This window comes from Necator americanus, chromosome IV (assembly GCF_031761385.1).
Source record: "Necator americanus strain Aroian chromosome IV, whole genome shotgun sequence".
Lineage (NCBI taxonomy): Eukaryota > Metazoa > Nematoda > Chromadorea > Rhabditida > Ancylostomatidae > Necator > Necator americanus.
The window spans coordinates 8,774,533-8,802,116 of NC_087374.1; the positions used below are offsets into that span (position 1 = coordinate 8,774,533).

The 27,584-nt window shown below is 40.5% G+C and overlaps 6 protein-coding genes across 10 annotated transcripts; 3 read left to right on the top strand and 3 right to left on the bottom strand.

The window, feature by feature from the left end:
• Positions 1-288: 288 nt before the first annotated feature.
• On the bottom strand, positions 289-4,193 carry RB195_000698 (uncharacterized protein; the record flags this gene model as incomplete). Its single annotated transcript, XM_013435594.2, has 3 exons — positions 289-442; positions 3,964-4,043; positions 4,152-4,193. The coding sequence occupies 3 exons, from the start codon at positions 4,191-4,193 to the stop codon at positions 289-291; spliced, it is 276 nt and encodes a 91-aa protein (XP_013291048.2).
• Positions 399-4,423, bottom strand: RB195_000699 (uncharacterized protein; the record flags this gene model as incomplete). The annotated part of the gene is made up of 5 exons (XM_064197174.1): positions 399-442; positions 3,964-4,043; positions 4,152-4,195; positions 4,289-4,335; positions 4,396-4,423. The coding sequence occupies 5 exons, from the start codon at positions 4,421-4,423 to the stop codon at positions 399-401; spliced, it is 243 nt and encodes an 80-aa protein (XP_064053055.1).
• Positions 4,424-5,843: 1,420 nt separating this feature from the next.
• Positions 5,844-10,513, top strand: RB195_000700 (uncharacterized protein; the record flags this gene model as incomplete). Its single annotated transcript, XM_013435593.2, has 8 exons — positions 5,844-5,856; positions 5,921-6,020; positions 8,146-8,278; positions 8,330-8,429; positions 8,497-8,641; positions 8,701-8,785; positions 9,541-9,632; positions 10,417-10,513. The coding sequence occupies 8 exons, from the start codon at positions 5,844-5,846 to the stop codon at positions 10,511-10,513; spliced, it is 765 nt and encodes a 254-aa protein (XP_013291047.2).
• A 55-nt stretch (positions 10,514-10,568) lies between these two features.
• Positions 10,569-14,635, bottom strand: RB195_000701 (uncharacterized protein; the record flags this gene model as incomplete). Of its 2 annotated transcripts, XM_064197175.1 has the most annotated exons (9): positions 10,569-10,796; positions 10,889-11,006; positions 11,274-11,409; positions 11,465-11,549; positions 11,625-11,778; positions 11,861-11,994; positions 12,061-12,226; positions 13,151-13,287; positions 14,522-14,635. In XM_064197175.1, 9 exons carry the CDS (start codon positions 14,633-14,635, stop codon positions 10,569-10,571), a joined length of 1,272 nt encoding a protein of 423 aa, XP_064053056.1. The 2 variants fall into 2 exon arrangements, with proteins under 2 accessions (XP_064053056.1, XP_013291046.1); XM_013435592.2 differs by lacking the exon at positions 14,522-14,635 and having other exon boundaries at positions 13,151-13,284.
• Positions 13,707-15,551, top strand: RB195_000702 (uncharacterized protein; the record flags this gene model as incomplete). The annotated part of the gene is made up of 5 exons (XM_064197176.1): positions 13,707-13,812; positions 14,853-14,934; positions 15,086-15,106; positions 15,147-15,190; positions 15,496-15,551. The coding sequence occupies 5 exons, from the start codon at positions 13,707-13,709 to the stop codon at positions 15,549-15,551; spliced, it is 309 nt and encodes a 102-aa protein (XP_064053057.1).
• A 510-nt stretch (positions 15,552-16,061) lies between these two features.
• Positions 16,062-27,240, top strand: RB195_000703 (uncharacterized protein; the record flags this gene model as incomplete). Of its 4 annotated transcripts, XM_064197179.1 has the most annotated exons (19): positions 16,062-16,155; positions 17,221-17,354; positions 18,737-18,822; positions 18,890-18,983; positions 19,038-19,127; positions 19,191-19,274; positions 19,666-19,749; positions 19,841-19,954; positions 20,442-20,568; positions 20,627-20,777; positions 20,877-20,984; positions 21,085-21,187; positions 21,774-21,894; positions 21,952-22,076; positions 22,422-22,512; positions 24,095-24,191; positions 24,672-24,822; positions 24,880-24,948; positions 25,001-25,105. In XM_064197179.1, the coding sequence occupies 19 exons, from the start codon at positions 16,062-16,064 to the stop codon at positions 25,103-25,105; spliced, it is 2,028 nt and encodes a 675-aa protein (XP_064053058.1). The 4 variants fall into 4 exon arrangements, with proteins under 4 accessions (XP_064053058.1, XP_064053059.1, XP_064053060.1 ...); XM_064197177.1 differs by lacking the exons at positions 24,095-24,191; positions 24,672-24,822; positions 24,880-24,948; positions 25,001-25,105 and having other exon boundaries at positions 22,422-22,559; XM_064197178.1 differs by lacking the exons at positions 16,062-16,155; positions 17,221-17,354; positions 18,737-18,822; ... (12 more) ...; positions 24,095-24,191; positions 24,672-24,822 and adding exons at positions 25,539-25,670; positions 25,800-25,866; positions 25,974-26,123; positions 26,806-26,998; positions 27,104-27,240 and having other exon boundaries at positions 24,923-24,948; positions 25,001-25,090.
• Positions 27,241-27,584: the final 344 nt, after the last annotated feature.

Below are 27,584 nucleotides of genomic sequence, written 5' to 3' on the forward strand. Positions count from 1 at the left end.
ATAAAATATACGTGTATTGAGAAATTCACGAACCCTTATCAAACATCTTCATTTTATGCGTAGATATATACATATGATATAAATTTGTTTATGTACATCACAGGACGAAGGATATAATGGGAAGGATAGAAAGAAAAAGGAAAAATCGACGACAATTATTTGTTTGTAGCGGTCGGAAAGAATATTTTCGTTTTTGAGATTCACACATGAAACGGACGTATACGATTATGCCAATGGTGGAATAAGCTCGAATAGGTGTACAGACCGGATTTCGTGGATTTTTCCTCATCAACGAAATCGGGGCAATGATATAGGACAGGGGAGTACACAACATATACACGGTGAATCACAACATGCTTCTCCGATGAGGCATCCACAACAAAGCGCCAACAACGACGTCAACCACCAATCGTCTCGTTGAGGAGGAGGTTGTTGTACGTAGCTGAATCAGGTTATTTCATTAAATGCAAAGTTAAGGAATAAAGAATAAAGTGTTTAGTGGAAATCAATACATTTGAGATGATTTCAGTACCAGAATGGTGAAGGTTCTGGGAACACGTACGTGTGCGAACTGTAGTAGTTCAAAACAACATGAAGCTCGGACAGTTGCGTAAGCGGCTGCGTTCGAAGCGGAGCGTAGCGGTTGTGATCGTGTAAGGATCCTCGCTACCGCCACCGATCTGCTGTTCGACATGGTCCCACCACGATTCCAACCGTTGTCTCCACCGCATCGCTTCGAGCGCAACTGCTTACGCAACTGTCCGTGCTTCATTTCGTTTTGATCCGATTATATAGTTGGGTCAAAGCGACATGAAGCACGGATCGTTGCGCAAGAGGCCGCGCTCGGAAGCGGTGCGGTGGAGACAGCGGTTGGAATCGAGGTGGGACCATGGCGAACTGCAGAGGTGTGTGGCGGTAGCGTGGATCCTTACACGATTCCAACCGCTACGCTTTGAGCGCAGCCGCTTGCGCAACTATCCGTGCTTCATGTCGTTTTGGCCCCCCTATACACACATGTGCAATAACTTTCTGACGAGAAACGATATATCAGAAGTCGATGATCTCATCCTTCCAAACAAGCACAGCACTAGTTTGTTTAATTTAATTTATTCTTTATAGTTTTTCTTATATAGTTTATTCAATATACATAGTTTACTTTGATCTAATTTTTGAACCTCAGACGAATCAGAAGCTTGGCTGACTTAGGGCGGAATAGAACCTTCGAACGAGAAGGCTTAGGGCTGGCCTCTTACCATTACACCATATGTGGTCGCATTTTAACTTAGACTTCAAAACTCTACTTTAGCTTCAATAATACTTATGGATAATAACCACAAAATAGCCTGCTATATACGCTATGACAACGTATACTTTTCTTATAATTCCAACGAAGTTGTTTACGATCTCGTGATAAATAGGAGTGTTACACTTTCAATGATGACTCAACTCTTATTAATCCTCTACCTTATAAAAATAAACTTGCGAAACTTCTCTTTCTGAGGTTAGTCACATCGAATCTAAAGGGTTTAGTCAGAAAAGATTTACAATTTTATTTTTTTACATTTACGTTTTTTTACATTTTTCTGCGATTATTTTTCTTTACATGTTTCGTGTATTTTAAATCAGGAAAGCGGTCAATCAGGGAACTAAAAAAAAAAGAAAAATGCAGCATCCAAGTAGAACTGTTCTTATCTGCTCTCTGTATTGCTCTAAGTCGATAATTCAAGGTGAATTTCATCTTGTAATTTCAAGGATTTCAATAAAATCCAAAAAAAATTGAAGATAACATAATATGATAAGATATGTGATTGCGACCACAAATAAAATGACGTCAAGTTCCTTAACAGTTGTTAAGCTTTTTTTTAAAAATGGGATAATTAAGAAAGAACAAGCGATGAGACGGAGAAATTGCCGACACATATTTCCTTCGGGATTATTCCTGTTGTGAACGATCGCTCCGCCATCGACTGGTGAAAAATATGACCTTTCTTTTTTCATTTTACATGTTATTCTAATTTTCCTCCTACTGTACCATCGAAAAAACTTGTGAGTGTGAACACAGTCAAGAGTGCTATCGCAGCTTCGACATAAAAAGTTTGGAAAACGTTATTATTTTCCGAACATTTTATTGTATAGTTTTTTTCATACAAGAAGGAGTTGCGCCCATGCGTTTTCATTGAATCCACAAGGAAAGGAAAATTCCGCCAAAATCACTTGTGATAATTCATTCTGCTTACTTCTAAGGCTTTGGATTTGGAAAAATTTGGTGAAAAAAATTCTTAGCTACAAAAAATCGTGGTGCAAAAGGTGGAAAGAAAGAAAGAAAGAGACGTGTATCTTTGAATAAGCAGTTCAGTGTGAATACAAGTATGACTACCACTTGAGACAATCAAGGTCATAATTTCACTTTAAAAAATAATAATTGATGGGTTCTTGGGAACATGACCGTTCTGCTGGACGAAAGGAACGTACAAGTCGTGCAGATTTTATTCGGGTACAGGGAATATTGTGAGATACGTTTATGCGTGAGTTTACGCAGACATCCCCAAAACTTTTTCTGACTCCACTCAGTGGGAATTCACTAGTGCTCGCGTGCGAATACGTGTAATGTATTTTTTTTCTTTTGTACAGCACCTATCGGCTACATCAAAGAAAAAAAAGAGACAAAAAATAAAGCGATAGCAGAATTTAACAAAGTGATTAATAGTAAGACAAAAATACTGGAAAACCAGTTTTATGAGGAAGAAAGTTTTCTTATATTCCTCCAGCGTTTTTTCTCAAATAAATTTCATTTAATTTTGTTTTGTCACAAATAAAGACATGTTTTCTTATTCGATTTCCATCCGAATGGCAGTTTTCAAGTGAGAGAGACGATATTGGAAACGGTACCCGTCTATTTAAGGTAGAATGATTTCCTAAGGTCAAATGCGAGAGCAAATGGGGGAAAAATCGATACACAAAATCGGTACAGACACGATAATCGTCCGAAATGAGCGTTATTCCACTTTGTTGATCCAGACAAATTGAAAAACCTTCTTCCGAATCACCTGCGGAAGCACCGACATTACTATGCAAAAACGATGGAAAGTCAAGAAAATCGAAAGAGGTCTAGTGACAGATTCTTAAGAGTCATCCAAACTTAAGAGCTTAAACAAACTGTTGACACGGTACGACATAAGCACAGACACACATCAATTTGAAGTGACTTCTCGGAAAAATCGATGGTACAGTCACGATAAGTTTGCCGGGGCAAAAAAGATACGCTTGCTGACCTTCCAGAAGCGCTGGGATCAACTTTAACATAAAACGTTTGGCACATTATTTTCCAAACATTTTGCTGTATAAGTTTTTTTTTCCATATAAGATAGAGATGAGTCATCCATGAGTTTTCATTGAATCGATAAAGAAAGAAAAATTTCGTCAAATTCACTTTTGACTATCCAATGTACTTATCCGGAAGGTCTTGCACAAGGATTCAGTTCGTCGAAAATTGCTGGATACAAAATTTATTATGCAAAAAGCGAAAAAAAAGATCAAATGATCTACCTGTGATCGAATGGCTTGCTACGGTCAAATGCGAGGAAAAACGAGCGGTGTACATGATCTCTGATCGAATAAAGTTCACTGTGAAGTTCAGGGAAATTTTTGAGAGGAAAAATTTAAAGAGACGTAGATAATACGTGATGACGTATGATTATTGACATCCGGAAGAACGACATCACTGAGCAGTAGATTTTCAGAGCTGTCACCTACGTTGTTGAGAAAAAACTGCACTTCTCAGGTGGTTAAACTAACAGTGCAAGGTAAACAGACATGCAGATGCGTCAGGATACGAAGCAGAGCCGTAGAAAATATTTTTGCGTTGATTCCGGAGAGAATTTTAATATAAGCGGAAAGTTATAGAGGCGCTCAACTCAAAGAAAAGATAGTTACGAAACGAAGAAAAAGAAGAAAATCGCTCACACAACATTTGGTGGATATTGTCCTTGCGGATAGACATCATGAGGTGCGTATGGGTTTTGATTTTGAGGGTAGTATTGACCCTGCAAGTCAAGCAATTTTACGTTACCTCATTTTTGCTCAACGGCATATTCTAAAGTGATCAAACGAAGCAGAAAGGTATTCGTATGAGAAAAATCCATAAATCTTACACCAGTCGGCTGCGTTGTGTAGTACGGCGGTGGCTGAGACATTCCTGTAACAATCGATGTCTGTGTTGTGCACAGCTACGGGAATTCTTCCAGAAAATGGAGCCGAGCAGAGAAATACGGGGAAATGCCGGCCGAACCTCTCTTACGCGTGGAGCGAGAAATACGCGACGGGGATGATGTCGAACTGATTGTTCTGCCTTCTGTATGAGGATGTGAGTCACACGTAGGGAAAACCTGCCCCCACCTGCGGCGATCGATCCTGCGCACAGCATGTGTTGATTTTGTGTCGCCACTCTCGTTGACAACCGCTATTCGGGTGTGGTTCACGGGAGAATTCCATTGAGAACTGTGGTCATTGAAAAATTAGCGATCAAACATCCTTGTGCTCACCAAGACCTCCTTGAGATGCCGAAAATTCACATTACTGAGGAAAAAAAAATAAGAACTGGAGAAGAAAAGGATAAAAAAAATAAATAGGAGAATGCACTAAAATTGAACAGACAAATGGTATGTTTCCTGATAGAAGATTAGAAAATAGAGCTGGGAAAGCAGAGATCTCGACTAAACGGCTCTGATCCCTCTAACGGGGAAAATCCGTGGAAATATGTGAATAGCCGTTCTTAATTTTCCAGCTTCTCCATAGTTACTGACAGCTTCTAAGACGCACATCTCTTCCTTCTAACTGAAAATTTTACTAAAAATTTGATATCTTCACTAAACTCACCAAAAATTGGTGAGTTTAGTGAAGATATCAAATTTGAATCTCGAAACTAGGTACTTTCGCAAGGATATTTTCAACAGAGGCGAAAATTTCACCTTTATCTTGAAGTAAATTTAATAAAAATAATAAAATTGTATATAAATATATAGTATGTCTTAGGTTTGGTTGCTGTCTGGCGTTAATCAATCCGCTTGGGATGCGTCCCCACGTTCACCTCAATTCAGAATCGTTTGAGGTTTAGTTTGTTTTGAGGTTTTGTATCGAGCGTGTAACTGACCTATACAATGACTTGCGGGGGCTAGCCGATGTCCTAAGTCAGTGTTTTTATCCTCCCAGACAAGTCTGGTACCAATTTATCGACGCCGGAGGGATGAAAGGCTTGGTGAGCACTAGGGCGGATTCGAACCACCGATCGATCGTGCAGGAAGCGGAACCTCTAACCGCTACACTACACCCGCCCTAATAAAAGTAGAGATAAATAAATAAAAGTAGCTTTTCCACTACTTTGCAAAACTCAACTTTTTTTAATACACTCCGCTTACTCATCCCAGATAAGTCAACAATTGATGAAATAATTCCGAAAAAAGCAAACAAAGATTTTCGCGTGGTGGACGTTACATGCTGTGGTCAGGATGATACTGTAGCTGTCTGCATATCTCTACTTTTTCTTGATCTTTATTATAGCTACATTTATACTCGGAAGAATCAAAAGAAGAAACCAGAGAATGTCTGGTAATCAAAAGCACCAATTTCTGGATGTCCTAAGGGTTTGTGGTACTCTCATTCGATAACAGGATCTTATAGAATGAGAATTCCAGGGAATGAGTTAAGAGGCTGTTTTGCTTTTAATCGATAATAACATTGTCGTCTATCAATTGTTCTCATATCACTATTTTCATTTCCACTCCGTTCATTCTATAATTTTGTCTTACAATTGGTCGTTTACTTACCTTCGCTAAAGAATTGAAGCTATGTCTTACTCAGGCAAGAATTCATCTTTTTCTATGACACCTAAAAAGTGACAACACACAAAAAGGTTAAGCTTCAGATGCATATGATGAGGTGGACTCGTTAGATTCTTGTAAAGGCCCTGTAAATACGGCGAAACACAACACTCTTATGCAAGAGAACTGCGAAAATATGGTCAGGTAAGGGGTCATAGATAAAAATTTTCTGAGGTAGCATTTTTTCTGAAGGATCATCAACATTAAAATCGATACGTGTGGATTTTCTGCTTCTCTGTTGACCTTATACGGATTCGGATGTTACTGCTCTCTTAGAAGCAGTATACAACGGAATCAACATTTAAAAAACCCCTTAGCGAATACATAGGTTTAGAAGTGTAGTCAACGACTATGACTGAGATCGCGCTCAATTCCCCTTAATTATGCTGAAAAATGGCGTGAGAAATGGCCTTTCGCATAAGATTCTCCTACGACGCACTTAGCAACGCACATCTGCGGGAACAAGCATACGCGCCACGTCTGCGAACGAGTGGACAATCAATGAGCTGCTCACCGTCTCTCCCCTCCGCTGTCACCAGCGAAGCATCGAAATCGCCTTCGCAGATGTGGCACGTTATTAGGTGCCTCGTAGTGGCTTCGCTGCGGCAAGAACACTTTTCACGTGGCCAACTCGATCGAGTTCGTGTCATCTACACCTTTACCCTTGTGTATTTGTGGAGAGATCCTGACGCTCTCCCTCTCCATCTGTTGGTCCGCCACTCCTCTTGACTGTCCCTTTGACAATACTCCTCTGTCATATATGGCTCACTGATGGGGACAGATGTTTTGGAAATCTGAAGAGTTGGATGGATCTGGAATGAAATTCGCAACATCTTCATTGCTTGAGCTCAAGGTGATTTTAAAGGCATCACTCCACGGATCTGAGGTGGTGCAGATTTCAGGTGGAGTATTCTTATAAGGGACACTAGATTATGGAGAGGAGGGTGATTCCGTCCATTTCTTCATAATTGCCGTAAAAAAAACGGCCCGGAAGATGCGACGTCGCGCAGGCCTGGCGCGCTCCAGTCGAACTCCTTGTAGAAAATGGTGCGCCAGAACGCCCGAAGCCGTATCTTCTGGGCCGTTTTTTACGGCAATTAGGAATAAATGGACGGAATCACCTTCCTCTCCATAATCTGCTATCCCGTATGCGAATATTCCACCTGAAATCCGTACCACCTCAGAATCGTGGAGTGATGCCTTTAAATTTCATGGGAAAGAAAGTGTTGATCTTCTGGTAAGTGAAGAAGCTTTTGTCTGAAAGAGGACTAATGAAAAGCGTTTCGACGTCAAAGTGTTAAACACAGAAGATTCTCGGGCGAATATAACTGATGAAGAGGAATTCAGATCCTGAATCTGGATGAAACACGATTGAACGGCTACTAAGAAGAGTCTGGAGTCATGCGAACAGTTATCGTGTAGCTCTATAGCATATGGCGTCCGTTTTGTGATCGCTACGACTAAAATGTCATTATTTGATTTTGAAATGGTTACACATATATCACATTTTTTCATAGCAACATAAACGCGACCGAGTACCGTTACCTATAGTAGAGTCAAAACGACATGAAGCACGTACGCAATTGCGTAAACTGACTGTATCGAGGCGCTTCGGTAGAGCGTAGCGGCTAGGAGCGTGGTGAAACCTTTGCTGGCACCACCCATCGTCACAGTTTGCGACAGTCCCACCTCGATCCCAACTGCTGCCTCCACCGCGCCGTTTCGAGCGCGTACGCAAATGCACCGCAACTACACGGATTCATGTCGTTTTGACCCTACCATATGTCCACTATGTTATACGAGACGATTCAAAAAATCTTCGCAGAGGGTTCCAATGCTGTAGAACTCAAGAAAAGAAGACACAGGGTGCTGACCAGGGGAGAATAAAATTAGGAGAAAAAAAACAGGTCTTACGGTCATCTTCTCTGCGTAGATCGACCATATATAGTAGGGTCAAAACGACATGAAGCACGGTGCAATTGCGTACGCGGCTTCTCTCGAGGCGGTGCGATGGAGCGTAGCGGTTAGGAGCGTACTGGAACCCTCGCTGGCACCCATCGCTGCAGTTTGGTTCCACCTTGGTTCCAACTGCTGCCTCCACTGCGTCGTTTCAAGCGCGTACGCAAATGCACCGTGCTTCATGTCGTTTTGACCCGACTATAGATCTTGCAGCTTCTGAGTGCATCATTGTTCAGCTGAAAATTACTCATTCAATCGGATTTCTACTAGAAAGCTGAACTATTAATAATTGATTCATGTGGATTTCTAGAATGGATCTCACACAGTACACAGAAACCGGGATCAATGAGTCACTGGAGGAACGGCAAACACTGCTGGAGGAGCTGAAAACGGAGTACCTAAATCTTCTCGACAAGGAAAAACCAGATCTAATCTTCGTTCAGGTGAAAACCGTCAGAATAATCCGAATTATGTATAGAACCTGGATGTTACAGAACGATTCCGATGTCGTTGAAGGAATGACACTTGAAGAACTTCTACGTAAACATGGACCATTTCCTTTAGAAGAGCATATCGCTGCCGGTATTTTACGGAGTAAGGACCGGCTTAAACACGAAACAGGAAACAACAGAGAGATCTTCCCGAGATCATTGCATTCCAGGTGTCAGCTCAGCGATTATGTTCCTCCATAGCCGAGAAATTGTCCATGGCGGCCTCGATTTCACATCAGTGATTATCGATTCACGTTTCAGAGCGAAAACCATAATTACCACAACGCTTTACCAGACGAAACATTCGAAATACGGGTACAAAAACTAGAAACAACTTTTATTTCTATGCCAGATTGTCTCGAGGATTATTACAGAGCCAGAGCCAAAGTTGAGGATGTTTTTCATCTTGGACTGCTCTTATATCGTATGGTAACTGGTCGAAAGGCTGAATTCGGTAAGGTAAGACCCGCCAAAATTTTTTTCTTTGGCTAAGAAAATTGCACATATTGCATCTGTTGTATAGATCAAATTTACTTGGAAGCTTGAAGGCAGCATATCATGAACTTGACGTCATTGGGAAACTGTTGGGAAAATATAGAGTATCAACGTGGCATTCCCCCTATTCGTTCTGAAAAATGGCGTGAGAAACTGCGTTTGTTCCTACGAGGTACGTGGAAACGCTCCATCTTTGCACACGCACCGCGTCCACGAGCGAGCGGTCAGAGATCAATGAGGTCTCCTCATCAGCCTGTTCAAGTGGAACCAATGAATGATCTGCTGATAAGACCGGAGGGGAAGCATTCTAATGTAACTCGTGAGAAAAAGCGCCGTTATCGCGACGTTTTTAAGGGCGATTAAGAGGGATTGAGTGGGACACGGTCATACTCGTTATCTACACTCCGAAGTCTACACTTTCCCAGAGATTTTCCAACTACGTCAGCTTCGTGATACGCTGCCTGCAACAGTGCAATTCTTTAAAGGAAACTGCTTGATCGAAATATGTGCAGCTGCTAGAGTTCACCCAGAAATTCGCAGACTCCGCACTGCGTTCCTCTAGATCCGACGGATCAGACGGACGGTCTGTGTAATGAAATCCTCGCCTAGCAGGTTACACAATATTTCATTACAAATATAGACGTTTTGACGGGAACTGAACTCACCACAAATTTCTTCTTCCTACAATCCTGCAAAAATTCTGATGAAATATCTTTAAGGATGGAGAACTAGTTGGTGGTCCAAGCCCCTACTTGAGAGTGTCCGAAAAAGGTCTTAAGCTGGCTGAGTTCATGTTGACAAAGAGTAAGAGGTAATTTTCATCTCTTCTTCTACAATCTATCTTTGGATAGGTGTACAGTCGGGTAAAAATGACATTAAACTCGGTGCAGTTGCGTACTCGGCTGCGCTCGAAGCGTTGCAATGGAGCGTTGCGGTTGAGATCAAAGAAGGACCTTTGCAAGCACCACTCATCGATGCAGTTCGCAATTATCCCACATTCCAGCCGCTAGCTTCATCGCACCGCTTCGAACGCAGCCGCTTACGCACGTAGATTCATTTCTTTTTCACCCGACTACAGCTCAGTGATAAGAGGTCAACACTACGTTTGTACGGTAGATTCCTTGATACCAAAGTGAACTAAACGTTTCATTACTCTAAGGTTGATGAATTGGTGTTAGATTTGTCCAGGAAAACAAGGACAGTGGCTTTACGGTGTCGGTTGACCCGCACCGTGGAGGACATATACAGGTTCATTAACCTCTGTGATTCTTAAACGCAGTCGAACACGTTGACGGATCCCAAAGAGAACGGTCAAAGAGCTGTGTAGCAGCAGCTTCGAGCTGACAGAATCCAAGATTCAAAACGTCAAAGTATAACTAAATGGCTTGATGCAAAAATACGGCTTCATTTCTATAGAAGCGGACTCGATTAGTTTGAACAGGGGAGATGACACCCCATTTTTTTTTACTGCAATCACCATCCAGGAAACCTTTAATATGAGATTTGTTTGTTTGTTAAACTTTTTCTATACCAAAGCGATCAGATGCAGTATAACCTTTGTTAACCAAATACTGTACAATACAATTGTCATCCAGGTTCCCCCCAACAATTGGACGAGTTCGCTACAGCGAGTGGTTGGAGGAATGCGAAGAAAATCCACCAGTATTCGTGATTTTTCCAGACTACGTATGATAATCGAAATTCTTGGTGTTGATATGAGAATCAATAAACAATTTAAAGGTTTATTTCATAGTAAGCTCTTATCATCACTTTCACGAAGATGTTCTGGTACTATACTTGGACGTACATTTCTGTACGTACGGACGAGGGCCCTCTTCAGTTCTTCAATTTCTCCTAATTTTGCAGAAATGGGGAGAACGAAGTCAAATTGTAGAGGAAAGCGAGGACGGAGCTCATCAGATAAGTTTAGTGGCCAATCAAAGCCGCGTAGAACTTGTGCTAAGCGGGAAGGTTCCTGAAAAGAGTCATTCAAAGGAAAAGGAAGACAGATAATCAAATGTGAAGTTAATCGCATATGAATATCCTAGAACTCCAGATGAATTTCACCTCTTTATCAGGCGCAATATCGATTTTGTTCAGAACTAGCAACGCAGGTTTCTCTACCAATTTCTTACTGTAGTCCTCAAGTTCGCGGTTGAGAAGAGCTACCACTTCCAGTGGAGTCCTAGAGTAAAGGTACATGAAATCAGATGTAAAAATTCTCTCAAATGTTAACTTTTTGACTCTTGAACACAACACATTTCAATTCGAAATTTTGAGGATAAAGAGAACAAACAACTTCTGGACAAAAAATAAGAGGAAAAGTTGTAAAAAGGGGTAATTTCAAGGTCACTAAAGTTCGGAATTATCTAATTGCATGTCTCCTCGATTTCACTAGATTATGCATCAAAAAGTCGCTTAAAATTGTCAATATCAACAACAATGAGCTAACCTGAACGGCTCGTTGAGATTATTGGAAAGTTGGAATCCTAGACAATCCACCACCAACAAAAGTACATCCGCATATTCGAGATGTTTAAGAAACTTATGGCCTTTTCCACGATTTTGTGCTGCACCCTCTATCAAACCTGTAACGAAGTATTCGAATAATCTACCTACATCTAACATACTTTCGCGTCTCACCTGGTAAGTCGGCAATCGATAAAGTGAAATCTTCCTCTTCTTCCTTATGCTTTTCGGCAACCCAAAAAGCCACCTGAGGCTTGGTCTAAAAGCAAATTAGTTGTTAAAAAAGAAGTTAGAGTTGTAAAAAGTCACAAGAACTAAAGGAAATCCAGCTTACTGTTGTGAAAGGATAAGGTGCTATCTTTATGCTTTTCCGAGGAACAAAAGCTTTCATCAGTGTAGACTTCCCTGCATTCGGAAATCCTACGAGGCCAACGTTGGGACGAAGTTTTAGATGAAGGGAAACGTCGAACTGTTCTCCTGGTTCACCTCTTAATTAGCAGAATTACCAAGATTTTCAAACACCAGGATATTCAAGGAAAGGCTTCTCAACCTTCCTATTCTATCACGTACTTGTAGTGATTCCTTGCATTGCCACCGGTTCCTCCTCTAGCGATGAGATATCTCTGGTAAGGACGGGAGCAGCGGGCCAGCAGTACATTTCGTTCCGTATCGACTGCTTCAACTCCTACTGGAACTTGAAGATACTATAACAGAATTATGACCTGCTATGAACTGACATTAGTTGAAAGTAAAAAAAAAAGCAGAATTACCGTGTGTTCTCCATCGTCGCCTACTAGTTTAATTTTCTGACTGTGAGTACCATTTTGAGCCTTCAATTTCATCTTTCCACCGAGCTTCTTCTTAATATCAGTGAATGCCATACTGGTAGAGGCTGTGAGATAAACACTACCACCATTCCCTCCTCTGCCATCGTAACTGCAATTAATGCAAAATCACGTCAGGAATGCGAAAGATGCTGAATGTTGATGAATTTTATGCTAAAATCCCGTAGTTCAACTATATAGGGTCAATTTTCAATGGTTTGACAGTCCCCTTAGGGCACTACAGTGCACTATAAAGAGATCTACGCAGACATGTTCATGATTTGTTTTTATGAAAAAATATGGGATGAAGGTTGAATACATTTTCGTCCTCGTCGGATACTGCGTTTCAACTACACTAAAGGGTTGAGAAACACTCTACGAGTTAGAATCAATAAGACCTGTGTAACCATACTAGTTCGCGTTTTAATTTAATCATTCAAGTATAACTCCCTTTGGGTAAGAACGACATGAATCGCAAGTGTACTTGCGGTGCATTTGCGCAAGCGCTGGAAACGGCGCGGTGGAAACAGCAGTTGGAACCGAGTCGGGATCGTCGGGAACTGCAGCGATGGGTGGTGCCAGCTAGTGTTTCACCACGCTAATAGCCACTACGCTCCACCGGAGCGCCCCGAGAGAAGCCACATACAACTGCATACGTGCTTCATGTCGTTTTGTCCCTACTATATAGTCGGGTGACAACAGCACGAAGCTCAGTGCAGTTACGTAAGGCTGCCCTAGAAGCGGTGCTTTAGGACGTAGTAGTCAGGATCAAGGTGGGACCATAGCTTACTGCAGCGGCGAATGGTGCTAACAAAGGTCCCACCTCGACTCTAGCTGCTGCACACCACCACACTGCTTCATGCGCAGACGCTTACGTAACTGCACCGAGTTTCGTGTTGTTTTCACCCGACTATAGTTCCTAGACTATACACACTGTATCATCGAGGTGTTCTTCAAAGTTTGAAAGTCAAAGAAAAGCCGACCACTACGTCAAAAAAAAGAGAAAATAATTCAAACTGAAGTGAGAAGGACGTACCGAGATAACCCGTTTCCACCTGATCCAGCTGAAACCCGGAGAGTGAAGATATCTTTTTCGACTATGGTCTGCTCATGTTTGATGAGCTGCTGGACCTGCTTAATGGAGCTGCGCAAGAGGCATGAGCACCGCATGCACTGAAGTTTGTATAAGAAAGTGTATTCCATTGGATGTATCTCAAAACAACACTTTTCGAGAGTACACCGACGAAATGTGGAAAATAAGATAGAAATTTCCCGACAATCAGCACTTTACATTAAAATTTCTTCATTTCACCCTGCTTTGAAAAACATAAAAATAAATGAAAAATATATAAATAAATAAAATAAGGTTTGAAAAAATTAAAAATTAAAAGGATGTTCGGATTTCAGGAGAGCGAATCAGAACATTGGGTAGAGCAGAACTTCACTAGAAATTAGTCATGCGTCAAACTTCAACAAATTGCGTTTACCTAACTAAATAATTTCATTAAAGAAGGAAAAACTTTTGACTACAGAAAACTTGTAGTTGGATTACACTCATATTTCGTCATATGAGTTTACTGTCTTGGCCCAATATGTTCAACCGAGTCGAGACCTACTCTCCAATTGGGCGAGGCCTAAAGAAGAGGATTTGCGTGTTAAAGGCATCACCCCACGAATCTGGGGTGCTGCGGATTTCAGGTGGGTTATGGCTAAACGGAGTCGTAGATTATGGAGGGAAGGGTGATTCCGTCTATTTCTTCCTAATTGCTGTAAAAAAACGGGCCGGAAGATACGGCCTCGAGCGTTCCGGCGCACTATTTTCCACAACGAGTTCGGTTGGAGCGCGCCAGCCTTGTGCATGCGCCGCATCTTCCGGGCTGTTTTTTTTACGGCAATTAGGAGAAATGGGCAGAATCACCCCTCTCTCCATAATCTACTATGCCGTATACGAATACTCCACCTGAAGTCACTTCGTTCACTTCGTTGAACATATTCAGTCCGACTATAACTTGCTAGATGCGACGCATTGCGCTATTCTAATTAGAGCAACGAAACCAGGCCCTATTTCTATAGTAAATAGGACATTGTTGAAGATCAGTTACGGAAGGATGCGGTGTGACCGACGCGTTTCGTTCCGAAGGACAGTTTTTTTTTTAAACGACGAAGCATACGAAATGGTTTCAGCTCATCACAGTGTAATATCGTGCAACAGCGAAGAAAATGTAATTATCCTTCGGTTCTATGGTTCGACTATGAGCATGTGCAATGTTTTCTTTCTGGAATTTGACGAACGCAAACAACAACATGGGGATCGGGAACAGATGTATGAGCTATGAAAAATAAATGGAAAAAAGAACCACAAGGATAGTTTTGAGTAGAGCAGGAATTAGTTCCAAATCGAAAGTACCTGAGATCGCTTGTGCTTGCAGGTCCCTCTCTTATTTTTTGCTAAAAATAGAGTGGATTGTGTAAGGTAGAGAAATTTTCTAGAGGATAGAGAGATATATAGAGAGAAATACATGAGGAAAGTGAGTTTTCCTGCAATGAGCGTTTGGCGCGCTCCGAGGCTAATTCCTGCATCTCTTAATTTGGTGACGACTGCAGTCCACGGAATTCCCCTTGCAAGTCAGCAGTTTTCGTTTTCCGAGCCGTATCCACGTTTTTTCTTCGTTTTCCGACTTTTCTGCTCGAGGTATTGAAGAGATCCAGTTTTCTCTACTCTGTTATTGTATGTGCAGGCATTCTTGTTAAACAAACTCAGTCTGAAGACTACTGCACAGTTTCTGGTGGGGTAGCAGCTGTTTTAACCCCCATTCAAAGGTGAGTCTCCCCTCCAAGAAATCTAAGAATTTGTTTCCGTTCAACTACACATGCATTTCTCACAGCGATGGATATTTGTTGTGTTTTTCCCGTTGATTTTGGAGACGATTACGTAGTCTTTGTGTTTGGAATGCGAAAGCATTTGTTTCAGATCGATTCCATCGTTCTCGTCGTGAATCGGCCTTAGAACCGTGTTTTGCGCGATTCGCTAGGGGTTTTTGCAATTTGCTGTCCAACCGTAACGTCGCCTCAACAGGTACTGGTCCCGATTTCTGTCATACACGTTGAACGCTTTCATCAACTAGATAGCGGACCAAAATTGAGAGATTTTTGGTTTCATAAAGTCGAGGCGCGCGCGTCCTACAGACGCATCGTGTTCATCTGGCTGAACATGTTCGGAGTCAGCTATAAATTGAACTAAACCGTGGTAAAATGCATGCAAATCCTGACATTTTAGAACATAAGCGAACGAGAGCTTGTGTGTGTGTGAAATCAAGGCCGCGTGAATCTTGGAAACTGGATTGGTCTCCAAGGATTATGATTCATAATGAAATTTTTCAGGAATGAATAAAAACACTGGGTTGATTACCGGCTGGCCCTCGCAAGTCATCGTATAGAACAGGCGTTCCAAAACCTCAACGAATTGCAGTAAAACGCGTTGGCGCATCCCAAGTGGATTGATACGCCAGTGACTTTATCCTTTTTTACTTTAAGGAAATGTTCAGTGTGTATAACTAAGGAACTGCTTAGTGTTGATTTTTTTGGCATTCTTTACCTATGTTCGGCACTAGAAATACGTGACTTCTTACGAAACCCACGTAAACCCCTGGAGAGCTCATGCGAATCCCGTACAAATCCATGTCGTCCTTTCTTTTTTCCATGCATGCCCGTTCCTTTTTCATACTATGCTTTTTGGGTTATCGAATTGCGAATTTACATTGTTTCATTCCATGTTTTATTATGAACTCTTGTTCTTCTGCACTCCCATGTCACTGCTTTGCTGCTATCTTCGTTTTCATCAGCATGTTTTAGATGAAACTCCATTCATTCCATCATTTCTTTGTTATCTTGCGCGCTTTGTTGAGAATCCTTCTTTTTCTCTTTCTAATTGTTCTTCTTTTTACAGAATGGCTGATAAGGCCGTCAACGGGAGTGTTGAGAAGGATCCTAGCGTAAAGAGTGTGCAAATCGGTGAAATTCCAGACTATTGTAATTCGTCAGGTAAGAGATTTTTCTAGGCCCAACTAACAATTTTCAATTGTATCTAGCGTTCAGAAATTTTTTGTTCCTGTTCTTTACTGAGGCTGTAATTAGTATGAAGCGGAGAGGTGAGTGGTGTTGTGGTCAAGTGTCGTGAATCTGATTATATAAGATGGGAAATTATTGATGATTATAAGACGTGTCTTTTATTTCACTGAAGTTTGTTCCAACATTCAATACGAGGCAGCTTCTGAGCTTTTTTGATTAGTATAGATAATCAGTAGTTCTTTGAACGCAAGCAAATTACGTGTGACCAAATCCCCTCTCCGTAGACCAAGGTGGTATAGAATTTTGGAGTCACTGTTGACTGTCTTTCATATGCATTATGGTTAAGATAATGGTTCTACATCTTGATCTCAAACTCTAGAAAATTCATTTTCTTGCGTAACTGCTATATCAACGTTCATCGAGAAATGATCTGCCCGAATATCACTCAGTACACTATCTTACGAAGAAACAGGATCTGTTGAGGTCTAAAATCAAAACAGATATTTGTCCAGTAAAAGACATGGGATCATTGCAATCATGTTGTACTGCGAAGCGTTTTGTAGAACGAGTACTTATTGGTGGTTTATTAGTTGCTGCATGCAAAAACATCTGATACTGAAAGTGTTCATCGATGAACAATCAGTTATCTGCATTTTGCAGGCTACGAAGTATTCATACAATTTTCCAGAAAACCAGTTTTTAATTAAGAACAGCAAGCTGATATAGAAACTGAGAACAACTGAACTATAGCATGTAAAAATTGTGTTCAACGCCTTGTCTTACCCTGTGCTTTCTTTCGAGCCATTTTTTGCTGCACACATAGTCTGGTCAAGACGACATAAAGCATGATGCGGCTGCACTCGAAGAGTTCAGGGTCGAGGTGGGACCCTTGGTATCATCGCTCATAGCTGCAATCAGCAGTTGTCCCATGTCGTTATTAACAGCTAAATTCACTGTGCCACTTCGAGGGATTACGCAACTGCATCTTGTCGTTCTGACCAGACTGTAATTTCCTTCTGCTATTTCTGTAATTTCTAGGCTCTTCTGTCGACGAGCTGGTTAATGGGGTTTGCTCTCGTGTGTCACCTTCTCCTCCTGCATCACGCCGTCGTTTGCGCACAATGAGCGGCTCCAAATCTGAGCACCACTTACTGACCACTAAGTCTGGCAGGGTAAGCAAGTTTCCTGTAGTATAGGCCACGACTTCTTCAGTTCTGTGAGTTTCGTTTTCTGTCTTTCCTTTTCACATAAAAAGGACCGGAGCTTCACGGTTAGGCAACATAGGGGTGTACCCACAAAATTTGGCGATTTGGCTGAGATTAGGTTTCCTCCATAACACCCGTGAGGAGTACCTATCTTCTTTAAAAAGTGGCGTAACTTAATAGCTAGTAACTCACAGCCAAAAATTAAGAAGCTTTTCTGGTTTTTTAACACCGCTGAAGAGGCTCATGTCTAACTCAAGTGCGATGTTTTCTGTAGAAAGTTTTGGATAAGAAGACATGATTAGAACATTTTGTGCCATTCTTTCCTTTCTTGATGTTTCTTTGTGTTTTTGGGCAGGACTTCGCGGTGGCGGTGTGAAGGGCTGGGAAGAGGTTGCTGGAATCAATAGCAAGGTATGAAGCTCTCTGTGGTTGAGAAATGTGTGTCTGTGCTATCTCGAAAAAAAAAAGACTATAAATTCCGCGATTAGATTATTTTCTGATTGAAATATAAAGATAGTGCTCCTCATTCCCCAACATAAGGAATTCAAGAGGAATTCAGATCTTCTTGATAACAGCAAACGCTTAGCAGTAACCAAACAGAACCACGAGCAAACACTTAACAATCCAAATGTGAATTGGATTGAATTAGTTATTCTCTTGTTTTTGTGCACTATGCAGTCAAACAAATGGTATTTTCCCACAATGAAGGGGACAGTTTCTATCGATAAATTTGGGTAAAAAGCCCAGGATTACAGTGTGACTTGATTTTTTTTTTGCGTCAGCTACTTTATCTCGGCCAAACTTATTGAGGTGAATTTGAATTGAATTAGTTGAACGGATTCTGTTTGGTGATTATGGTTCCTTCTATGTGACTATCAATGACATTTCGATGACGAATGGCATTTTAACCTAATCTGCAAGATCCTCACTGTGCTCACAAAACTCAGATATTGCTCCCAATGTCTTTGTAGTGTTTCTAAATTTTGCCACTCCTTCATATTTTCTAAGCTTTTATTCGTCCCCCAAGTGAGGAACGTTTCTGGGCTTCTTACCTTGCAATGCACATCCCACTAGAGTTACGACCCAATCATGACCTCTCATTTACTTACCACTGAAATCTTCTCTTCAGATTTTCATATTTATGATTATCTTGGTCTATGCTTAGCTCCATGGCCACTAATGCCCCCTAAAAGACGTATTCTCCATGCCACAAAGTAAAAATGACAGACTGAAAAGTAGTTAGTGCCCATCTAGTTTACCACCACTTTTTTTCTAACTCAGATCAAATCTTAGTACAATATACACTATCTCGGCGGTTAAATTTTCCAGCTAAAATACTTTTTTTTCAGAAAATCTACACTAAAGGAAGACCGCCTTGGTATGACAAATTTGGAAACACTTTCAAACAACCTTACGTTATCGGTATTTGTGGAGGGTGAGTCTGAAGTTATTTTTATACAGAAGGAATGCAAACATACTGGACTGGTCTTCTCTTATTATAGTTCCGCTAGCGGCAAAACGACGGTAGCGGAGAAAATAATAGAAAAACTAGAGATTCCTTGGGTTACAATTCTGAGTATGGATAGTTTCTACAAGGTTGTACATTGCTTCATCTCTCACTCGTGATTATTTAATATTCTAACAATTAAGGTTCTGAGTGAAGAGGAACATATCTTGGCCGAACAGTCTAATTATAATTTCGACCATCCTAATGCCTTTGATTTCGATCTCTTGCATGAGGTTACCGCTTTCATATAATCATCACAGAATGTTTGCTATGTTTTGTAACCGGTACTATTACAGGTACTAACGAGGCTGCGTGAAGGAAAAAATTGTGAAGTTCCTGTGTACGACTTCACTACCCATGCCCGAGACAACAACCCGAAAGTCAGAGTTTCATTTTGATTCCAGCGAATATAAACTTTTTTAAAATCCGCGGCAATTTGTTAGAATTCTAAACATTCCTTACTGCACATTGTGAAATACAGTTGTACGTAAACGGAGCTGGCAAATGAGCGAACACTAGAAAAGTTGGAAATGTTATAGCGTTACGGTAGTACGCTGTACGTCGCTAATAATTTTTGGAAAGTTCAGAGTTGCATTCTCAAGCTTGTGTTTTTCTCATCTGTAGAGTACACCTCTGGTATAGCTTTTAGCTACAATATGCGCGCATATGTTGATGATTGTCAGCATTTCTAGGCAATTCTGTCATGCTATTTCTTCAAATTGATTCTTCTAAAACTAGTATCCCTTATCATATAATGCGTAAACCTTCCAGATGATGTACGGCGCAGACGTGTTGATTTTCGAAGGGATTCTAGCTTTCCATCGTCCTGATATTACCGAAATGATGGATATGAAAGTAATATTTGTTTTAAGCACTCAGTGTTTGTTTTCTACTATTGTTTAGTTGTTATTATTGAATTCATTAATATTTGCATTTTTTTTTCAAGGTGTTTGTGGACACAGACGGAGATGTACGTTTGGCTCGTCGTTTAAATCGTGACATCAATGAACGAGGTCGCGACACCATCGGTGTTCTCGATCAGTATTTCCGGTTTGTCAAGGTTTGGAATGATTCTCTTTTATTGTATAGAATTGTACACAATCAATGCATAAGATTTTGCAACGGTAGAATGGTCAACCTAGAATTTCATACTTTTCTACCAGCACTCTTCTCATTAACATTTTCTGCGCTGCGCCGATATTCTCAAAGAGAAATATGCATGTCTGTAGCTGTTAAAAACGATCAAGATAAGAAGTGAACACATTAAAACACAGATTATGCAGATTTAAGTTACATGGTCTCAGAAGATTGCTTCATTTTACTAGTGTCATTCTTATGCTTTTGTACCTTCCAACTCTTCGAATTATATCGCGGGCGACGCAAATTGTCTGTTTCCTTCCCGTGACTGTCGCGTCATTTGAAATAACGCTGACACTTGCAAAAATTCGAACCTAACATCTAAGAAGTACATAGTCCTATCCCTTTCTATAGTAATGTCTAGAAAACTATAAAGCCTGATTTTGTCAAGGATAATGCTATCGTTTCAGCCAGCGTTTGAGGCATATATCGCACCAGGAATGAAGGTTGCCGACATCATCGTCCCGAGAGGCGGAGACAATGATGTGGCAATCAATTTGATTGCGAAACAAGTGAAAACTCAGCTCATCAAGAGAGGTAAATGCAGTGATATTCTTGCTGTATTAGGATAATGTCACTGTTAGTGTGTTTTTAGGGTATGACCAAACCGCTGCGTCTCAATGTCGTCATGACTTAGTGAATATGAACCAGATTCCAGATCACTTACCTGATAGCCTAACAATAATTAGGGAAACTCCGCAAGTCCGGGGCCTTCACACGTTCATCCGAAACAAAAATACCAAACGGTTCGTGGATTAGTTCAGTTTTTTTTTGTTTTTGAAGTGTTGGCTTATAATTTCTAAGACATTGTGACAGGGGAAACAAATGCCAATACATTATTTCAGCGATGAATTAATTTTCTACTCTGAACGACTTACACGAATTCTTGTCGAGGAAGCCATGAATTTCATGCCTTATAAGGATGTCGAAATCGAACTAAATAACGGACAGAAGTAAGCCTTTTAATCTTCGTAGTGAAACTTATAACTGCAGCAGACTTGTTATGACACTGTCGAGCTTTCTGTTCCCTGCACTGTTTTTGGTTTTCTGCAGAGTTATGGGACGTCGACAGTCGGCTAAGATATGTGGAATTGCTATTATGAGGGCTGGTGAAACTATGGAGAACTCGCTCCGTGCTGTTGTAAAGGACTGCAAGGTGGGTGTTTTTCGTATAGGTGTATGGATGGAATGGAATGTCGTTTTCTTCCCAAAGCTCGAATTCAAGTTTGGTTGTGAACTAGAAGAGTGAAATCAAAAACAGCGGACTTGGGCAGTGCACTGCTTACGAATTCAGTGGGCGCTGATGGTGTTCAGTCGAGCTGGCGCGGCATTCTTTAAAACAGACACTTTGCTGTCTGTCGCATCTAACAATAAAAGGAACAGCTTCGCTGTACCTATAAACTACTAGGAGCACCAGTGCCCGTCCTCAGAGATATCAGTTAGCTCGACTGAATGCGTTCGGGGCCGAATGTGCAGCGCTGTGGGCTCAGGAAGTTTTACAAACGAGACTACGTTCGTCATTTTCAAGACTCGTCTCTGCCTTTAAAATGTGGACCATACAATACGTATTAGAATGATTCATAACATGAATACATTTTTAAAGAATCCAAATTTGAGAGGGTAACTGTTACAATCAAAGTCGACATTCCTGCTGGATCATCGCAGTACGACTGTATTCGGTTTTTTATACGTTCTTGGCTTTGCCTACTTGGTACTAGTTTCAGCTATTAATATTTATTCAGATGGGTAAAATTCTCATACAAACGAACGACAAAACGATGGAACCCGAATTGTACTACCTTCGTCTCCCGAAAGATATTGATAAATATAAAGTAATGCTTCTAGATGCCACGGTAGCTACTGGTTAGTCTCCTTTTCTTTCCGTCTTGTCTCACTTCATATATTTGTGCTGATTTCAAGGTGCGGCAGCCATGATGGCAATTCGAATACTTTTGGACCACGATGTACCTGAAGAGAACATTTATGTGTTATCTTTGCTCATGTCTGAACCGGGAGTGCACGCTCTCGCTTATGCTTTCCCAAAGGTGAGTGAAAGAAGATTGGTGAAGAGTAGAAATCAAATTAAAAACCCTCAGTCTACTTCATAATATGTGAGGGAGACTTATCTGGAGCGTCTAATTAAGTATTTGGATTTCTCATGGGAAGATGGCGTATTTTTTGAGGAGCGCATAATTGCGTTGAAGTTAAAGCAACAGAAAGAAAACTACCTCAGCTGTTTACACCCAATCTGACTCTGTTCTCCTTTGCTGTAGTACCGGTGACATGAGCCAGTTTTCACGTGTCAAAATATTGTTCTTCCAGTCCCACTTAAAACTTGTGCTGTTTTGCAACTGCAGTGGTCGTTTAATTTGAGTTTTGTCGTATTTTAGGTCCGTCTGATAACAACAGCTGTTGATAGTCAACTTTCGGACAATTTTTATGTATTGCCTGGAATGGGAAATTTCGGCGACCGCTACTATGGTACATATGTCAGCGACACCGAAGGAGAAGAACCTTTTGAATGCTGAAGTTTTAAGATCTATTCTAATTTTAATCGCAATTTTGAAACTAAGCAAAGATTTCTTTTTTCTCTAAGTTCTATGCCATTATCAGCTTGTCCAGCATATTTACTATAGAAGTGTTTCATTGACACTCTAAAAGTTCAACGTGCGCTTTTTCGTTTCCCTGATTTCTGATTCATGCATAATTCGGTGGCTGCACCCCACAATCCAGTCTTTTTTTTGTTATAGCATCGGTTTTTACGGTCTCAACAACACATTGTGGAAAAGTTACTTGGTTTCACCAATTTTGTGGCGTTACTTTTGAAGCTGTGCTCAACGTTTTTAATGCCCAGAAAGTAAACATTTTGAGGATGAAACCGTAAAATACGCAAGTCACGTTCCATCATTGACCTTGTGGGGTTTTCAAAACTTCGCAACTGATCTTGATTATTTTGCTGTGCTCCAGTACATTTTGTATTACTGTTATTTATTCTATTTGCTTTGTTGATTTTTGTTACCACACTTTTCTGACCTATGTTACCGTCTTCTCTTTGTGATGGGTATGTCATTCATTTTTCATTTCAGTATTCACTAAAAATAGTCACACTATGCTTCTTTCTATTGTCCATGACACTTTTCAGCTGCAATTATTTTTTTTTGTAGTTCTTACTGTATTATTTTAAATTTCCCACAGCTTGCATGATACGTTTCTTCCCTTTCTCTTCTTCAACTGTTAAGAACTATCGGTAAATATTTAGAATAATCGTTAGTAGTTGTTCAACATGGTACCTTCCTTGCACTTACCTTTAATCTTGTTGGTATGTTCAAATGTTTTTGTGGAATCCTTAGCGTTAGCAGTTCAGTGATTGACAGAATTACCTTCTTGTAATCACTATGCGACGCGAATAGGTGCCAGGATGTTTTGCAAAATCGGCTTGGGAAATTGTTTTGGATATCGCTGCAAAAACGAAAATCCAGAGTCTCGCCCAACTATTGTGTGATAATTCTAATCTTTGCCCCATACCCTTGAGAAAATCTGACTGTGAAAGGATTTCTATTCATGTCATGAAAAGTGTAATGAACAGATGGAAAATAAACAAAAATCAGGGGAAAATCATCGCTATTCACAGTGCTAATTACGGGGAGGAGGTGTTTTCGCGGATGTCACGAAAAACTAATATTTTTAGGTATACTATAACGAAAGCTGTGTACTAGTGCTTACTGGGTTCACTTTCAACTTCATTTTGCGGGTGTGACCCATATCCTGCACAAAGAATGTCGTACCCTTTGAGATCAAATTAATACTTGCTTCAGCTAGTGGTTAGTTCAGTGTTTCGTGGTTTTTCAGCAAGTAAACGCATTTGTTCGAACAGCGCTGCATGGGGTCGCATGAGCGATGTGTTGTCTACTAGATATCATGTCCAGTTTTATTAGTAGATAATCAGTTCGGATTGAAGTACTCACTTTCTCCATCCTTGATATCAAGCGAGCTTCCTGGGTGATCATTTTATTTCGGGCTTAGATGGCCGTTCCACGGTGATTGCCATCCCTAAGATATGGAGTCGAAAATGAGCCGCACTGTGTTGTGACATGGAGAAAACCTCTTTGCGAATACCGAATAGGAAAAGATAAATTTCCATCAGGAGTGGGAAAAACAAGGTAGAGATTTGTAAAATCATCATGCCGATAAAATAGACATTTCGTCATAAGAGATAACCACAATAGTAATCATCGTCCGTTGCAATGTTTGTAGGTAAGATTTTGCGCCTACTATAATAATACAGTTAAAACCAATGAAGTCCGTGTAATTAATAGATTATCAGGTCATTACTTTAGTAGAGGTTATATCTACATTATTTATATGTATATTATTACGTATGTATATTATTTACATTACGTATTGTAGGCGTTTACTTATAGGTTATGCAAAGCTGAGGTTCATACTATCTAAATAATTCCTAGCTATCCTCACATTTTTCGTTATTTTAATGCAAGGGTTATCTTAAATCCTTTCCCTTATTTTCCGACGTTACTTGCACTTTTCTCCTGTCTCCGTAATAACTTTCTGTGCCGTTTTATTTTCCACTTCTTTGAATTCTATTCCTTTTTCGGACGCTGGCAACAGTTTCTTTCTTCCAGGTTTATTACGAAAATGATGAATATTTTGAGCGGAATGATGGGCATGGGAGGTGGATATGGTGGTCGGTACAGCTGTGTGATGAGGGCGTACTCTGCCGCATTTTTTGAAGCAGATTCAGTCAAGGTTATGGAACTCAATCACGGTGGAAAGGTGAGTAACACCTTTTTTTTAGTGAAGGCTGATATGACAATGGACTGATGCTTTCAGATTTTACTCCCAAACTCGACCTTAGATTATTTGATTCGGTATAATGTGCCCTATCCTATGCTTTTCAAGGTACGTTCATATGACATCTTGTTGGAAATAGAGGTTATACAGTATTCGGCAGGTTTCCTCTACTAGTGAAACACCTCGAGCTACAAACTGCGGTGTTCTGGAATTCTCTGCTCCTGAGGGCAAATGCTATTTACCACAATGGGTGAGCCTTTTATAATGTGAAGATTTGCAAAAGTGGACTTTCTTTGTTCATAGAACGCATTTTAAAGTTCCTCATTTGTCCTCTTTGGACTTCTAGTTTGTTAACCACGAAGCTTTGTTGTAAAACTGCTGCAAGGTGGCTCTATTCTGGTATCATGCCGGAATCGTAAATGTGATCGACTCGAAATTACCGGCACTTGGCTCCATTTCCTCCACATGGCCCCTGAAAATTTTACGTGTTTTATCCAGATGTGTTCGAAATTTGTGGATTGAAAAATCGAGTTCCTGTAAGAAGTATCTTTATCAGCGATACACTTTAAAGGGCTACAAAAACATGTCAAAAGATGCAAGATAGAGTTTGCAAGATATGGGTTTGGATCCTGTAGATGTGTTTTAAGGCAGAGATATTAACCTTCGTTACGTTCGGAGATTTTACAGTTATTCTAAAGATTTCATATGATGAAACAACTTCGAATAGAGGAGGGTGCTGAGGTCCGCGTGGATTCCGTCACATTGCCGTCGGCTACTTACGCAAAACTGAAACCGCAGTCGCTAGAGTTTTTGAACATCAGCAATCCAAGGTCGGTTCTTACAACCTCATTTACTGTATCGATTTTTGCCGGCAATTTTTGACCATTTTTTGCGTAGCAGAATCCTCATTTTGATCTTGCATATTTCTATCTTGTTGTTCTGAATAAAAGCTACTTTAGAGCTGTTTTGGAGGTGGAACTACGCAAATTTGCATGTCTCACGAAAAATGACGTCATTGCTGTACTGGTAGGTGTTCATTTAATTCCCCTTGGTGTTTTGGACCGATTTTGCAATTTCAATGCGGTTTTATCAACAAAAGGACTCTCGCTTGGACGATTTCTGCGCAATTTCAGTATGCAGACCAAGTACTCGAATTTCTTGTCCAAGAAGTGAAGCCGAGCAATGCTGTGTGCATAATAGAATGTGATCTTAATCTTGACTTTGACGCACCTGAAGGGTACGTGGAAGAACCTAATCCGGCTCGGCAAGCGTCAAATTTCAAGGTTTGTTTTTTCAGGATTGTATATTTTTCTTATGTATATAATATCGCGTCTCATTGTCTTTTCTTCTTTTTTTAAACTGCTAGGATACTACGCGTTACGACCTCATTCTTTGTGTATTTGGTGTTGCTTTTGTGTCGCTGGTGATGTTATTGGTACATTGGAACCATGTTCCTCTTGCATATAGTGAGAGTCATCATCTTGTCGAACTAAATCATGACATTTTGAAGAGTTGTTATTTTCTCTTGTTCACGGGCAGAACGAAATGACTGGAATTAGATACTAAATTATTTTGGGAACTCACTAAGGTTGACAGTAAACGCACTACCAGCAAATTCTAAGCGGTCGTCAATGTTTTGGTTCCCTTTTGGTATCGTTTGCTGTCTAGTGTTTTTTGTGGCTCAATGAAACAATGCTTTCTACTCTGGCGCTATTTTATGAATGCCATGGATTTTGATCGCTATGTTTTTGTTTGGAAAAGAAACTCTCAATGAATCTTGAGGAACAAATTAGAGTGAAATTCATAGATTTGAAGTAGCTGTGATTTTAAACACATGTTTACTAATAGTTAGGGATTTCAATCCTTCTATTCTATCTTCTACGTTCGATTCAATGTGGAGGGATGTGTTACTACGAGTTAACTATAAGTCCATGGCGATATTTATTCTCAGTTATTTTCTTCCAGCCCCCAGCACCAGCAATAAAAACTGCGTCAGGCTCTAATGGGCCACATTTTTCTGCATTCTCTGGCTCTGGACAGCGTCTGGATGGAAAGAAAAAACCGTCATCTAATAGCCTTTGTAGTGAACAAGGAGAAGAGTTACTCCACACATTGAATACACTTCCTCCAGTGATTTGTTTGGACGACTATAAACCAGGTTTGGAAAAACGGCCTTGTTGTTTTATTTATCGACTACAGTTATTACAGTAGTTTGGATGTGTCTCTCCTCCTGTCTTTGAAAATATTTCTCATAATTCTTCAGGAAAATTGTCATTTATTCGCTACGACTACAAATCCCGCTTCGAAACCGAACGCGAATTACAGGAGTCAAAGCAGTCCTCAACGAAAAAAGCGGTGCCTTTTGAGGGCTCTAGCGCTACCATAAGAAAAAGATATTGATCATCCTATTTATCCTATATATGGCCGTTTCTGTGAATTATTACCATCCACTATGTCGTCACAGTTCTTACTCTGATAATCAAACGACTGTTGACGACACTAGTCTCATTCCTCATCTTGCACCGATTATCGTTAGGTCTCTTTTTTTGGCGTTTTATAGGTTCTTCTAATGAGAATTCAAGTCGGTGCTCATTTTCCATTTATGTAAATAGTCGGTTGCTGGGTAATAAACTCTGTGCATATGTTTATCACAAAGTTTACCACATTTGATTGAAATCTTTTGGATAGTTGCAGGGAAAAAAAGAGAAATTTTGTGTGCGCTCTTTGTAAAAAAAAAGTGTCGA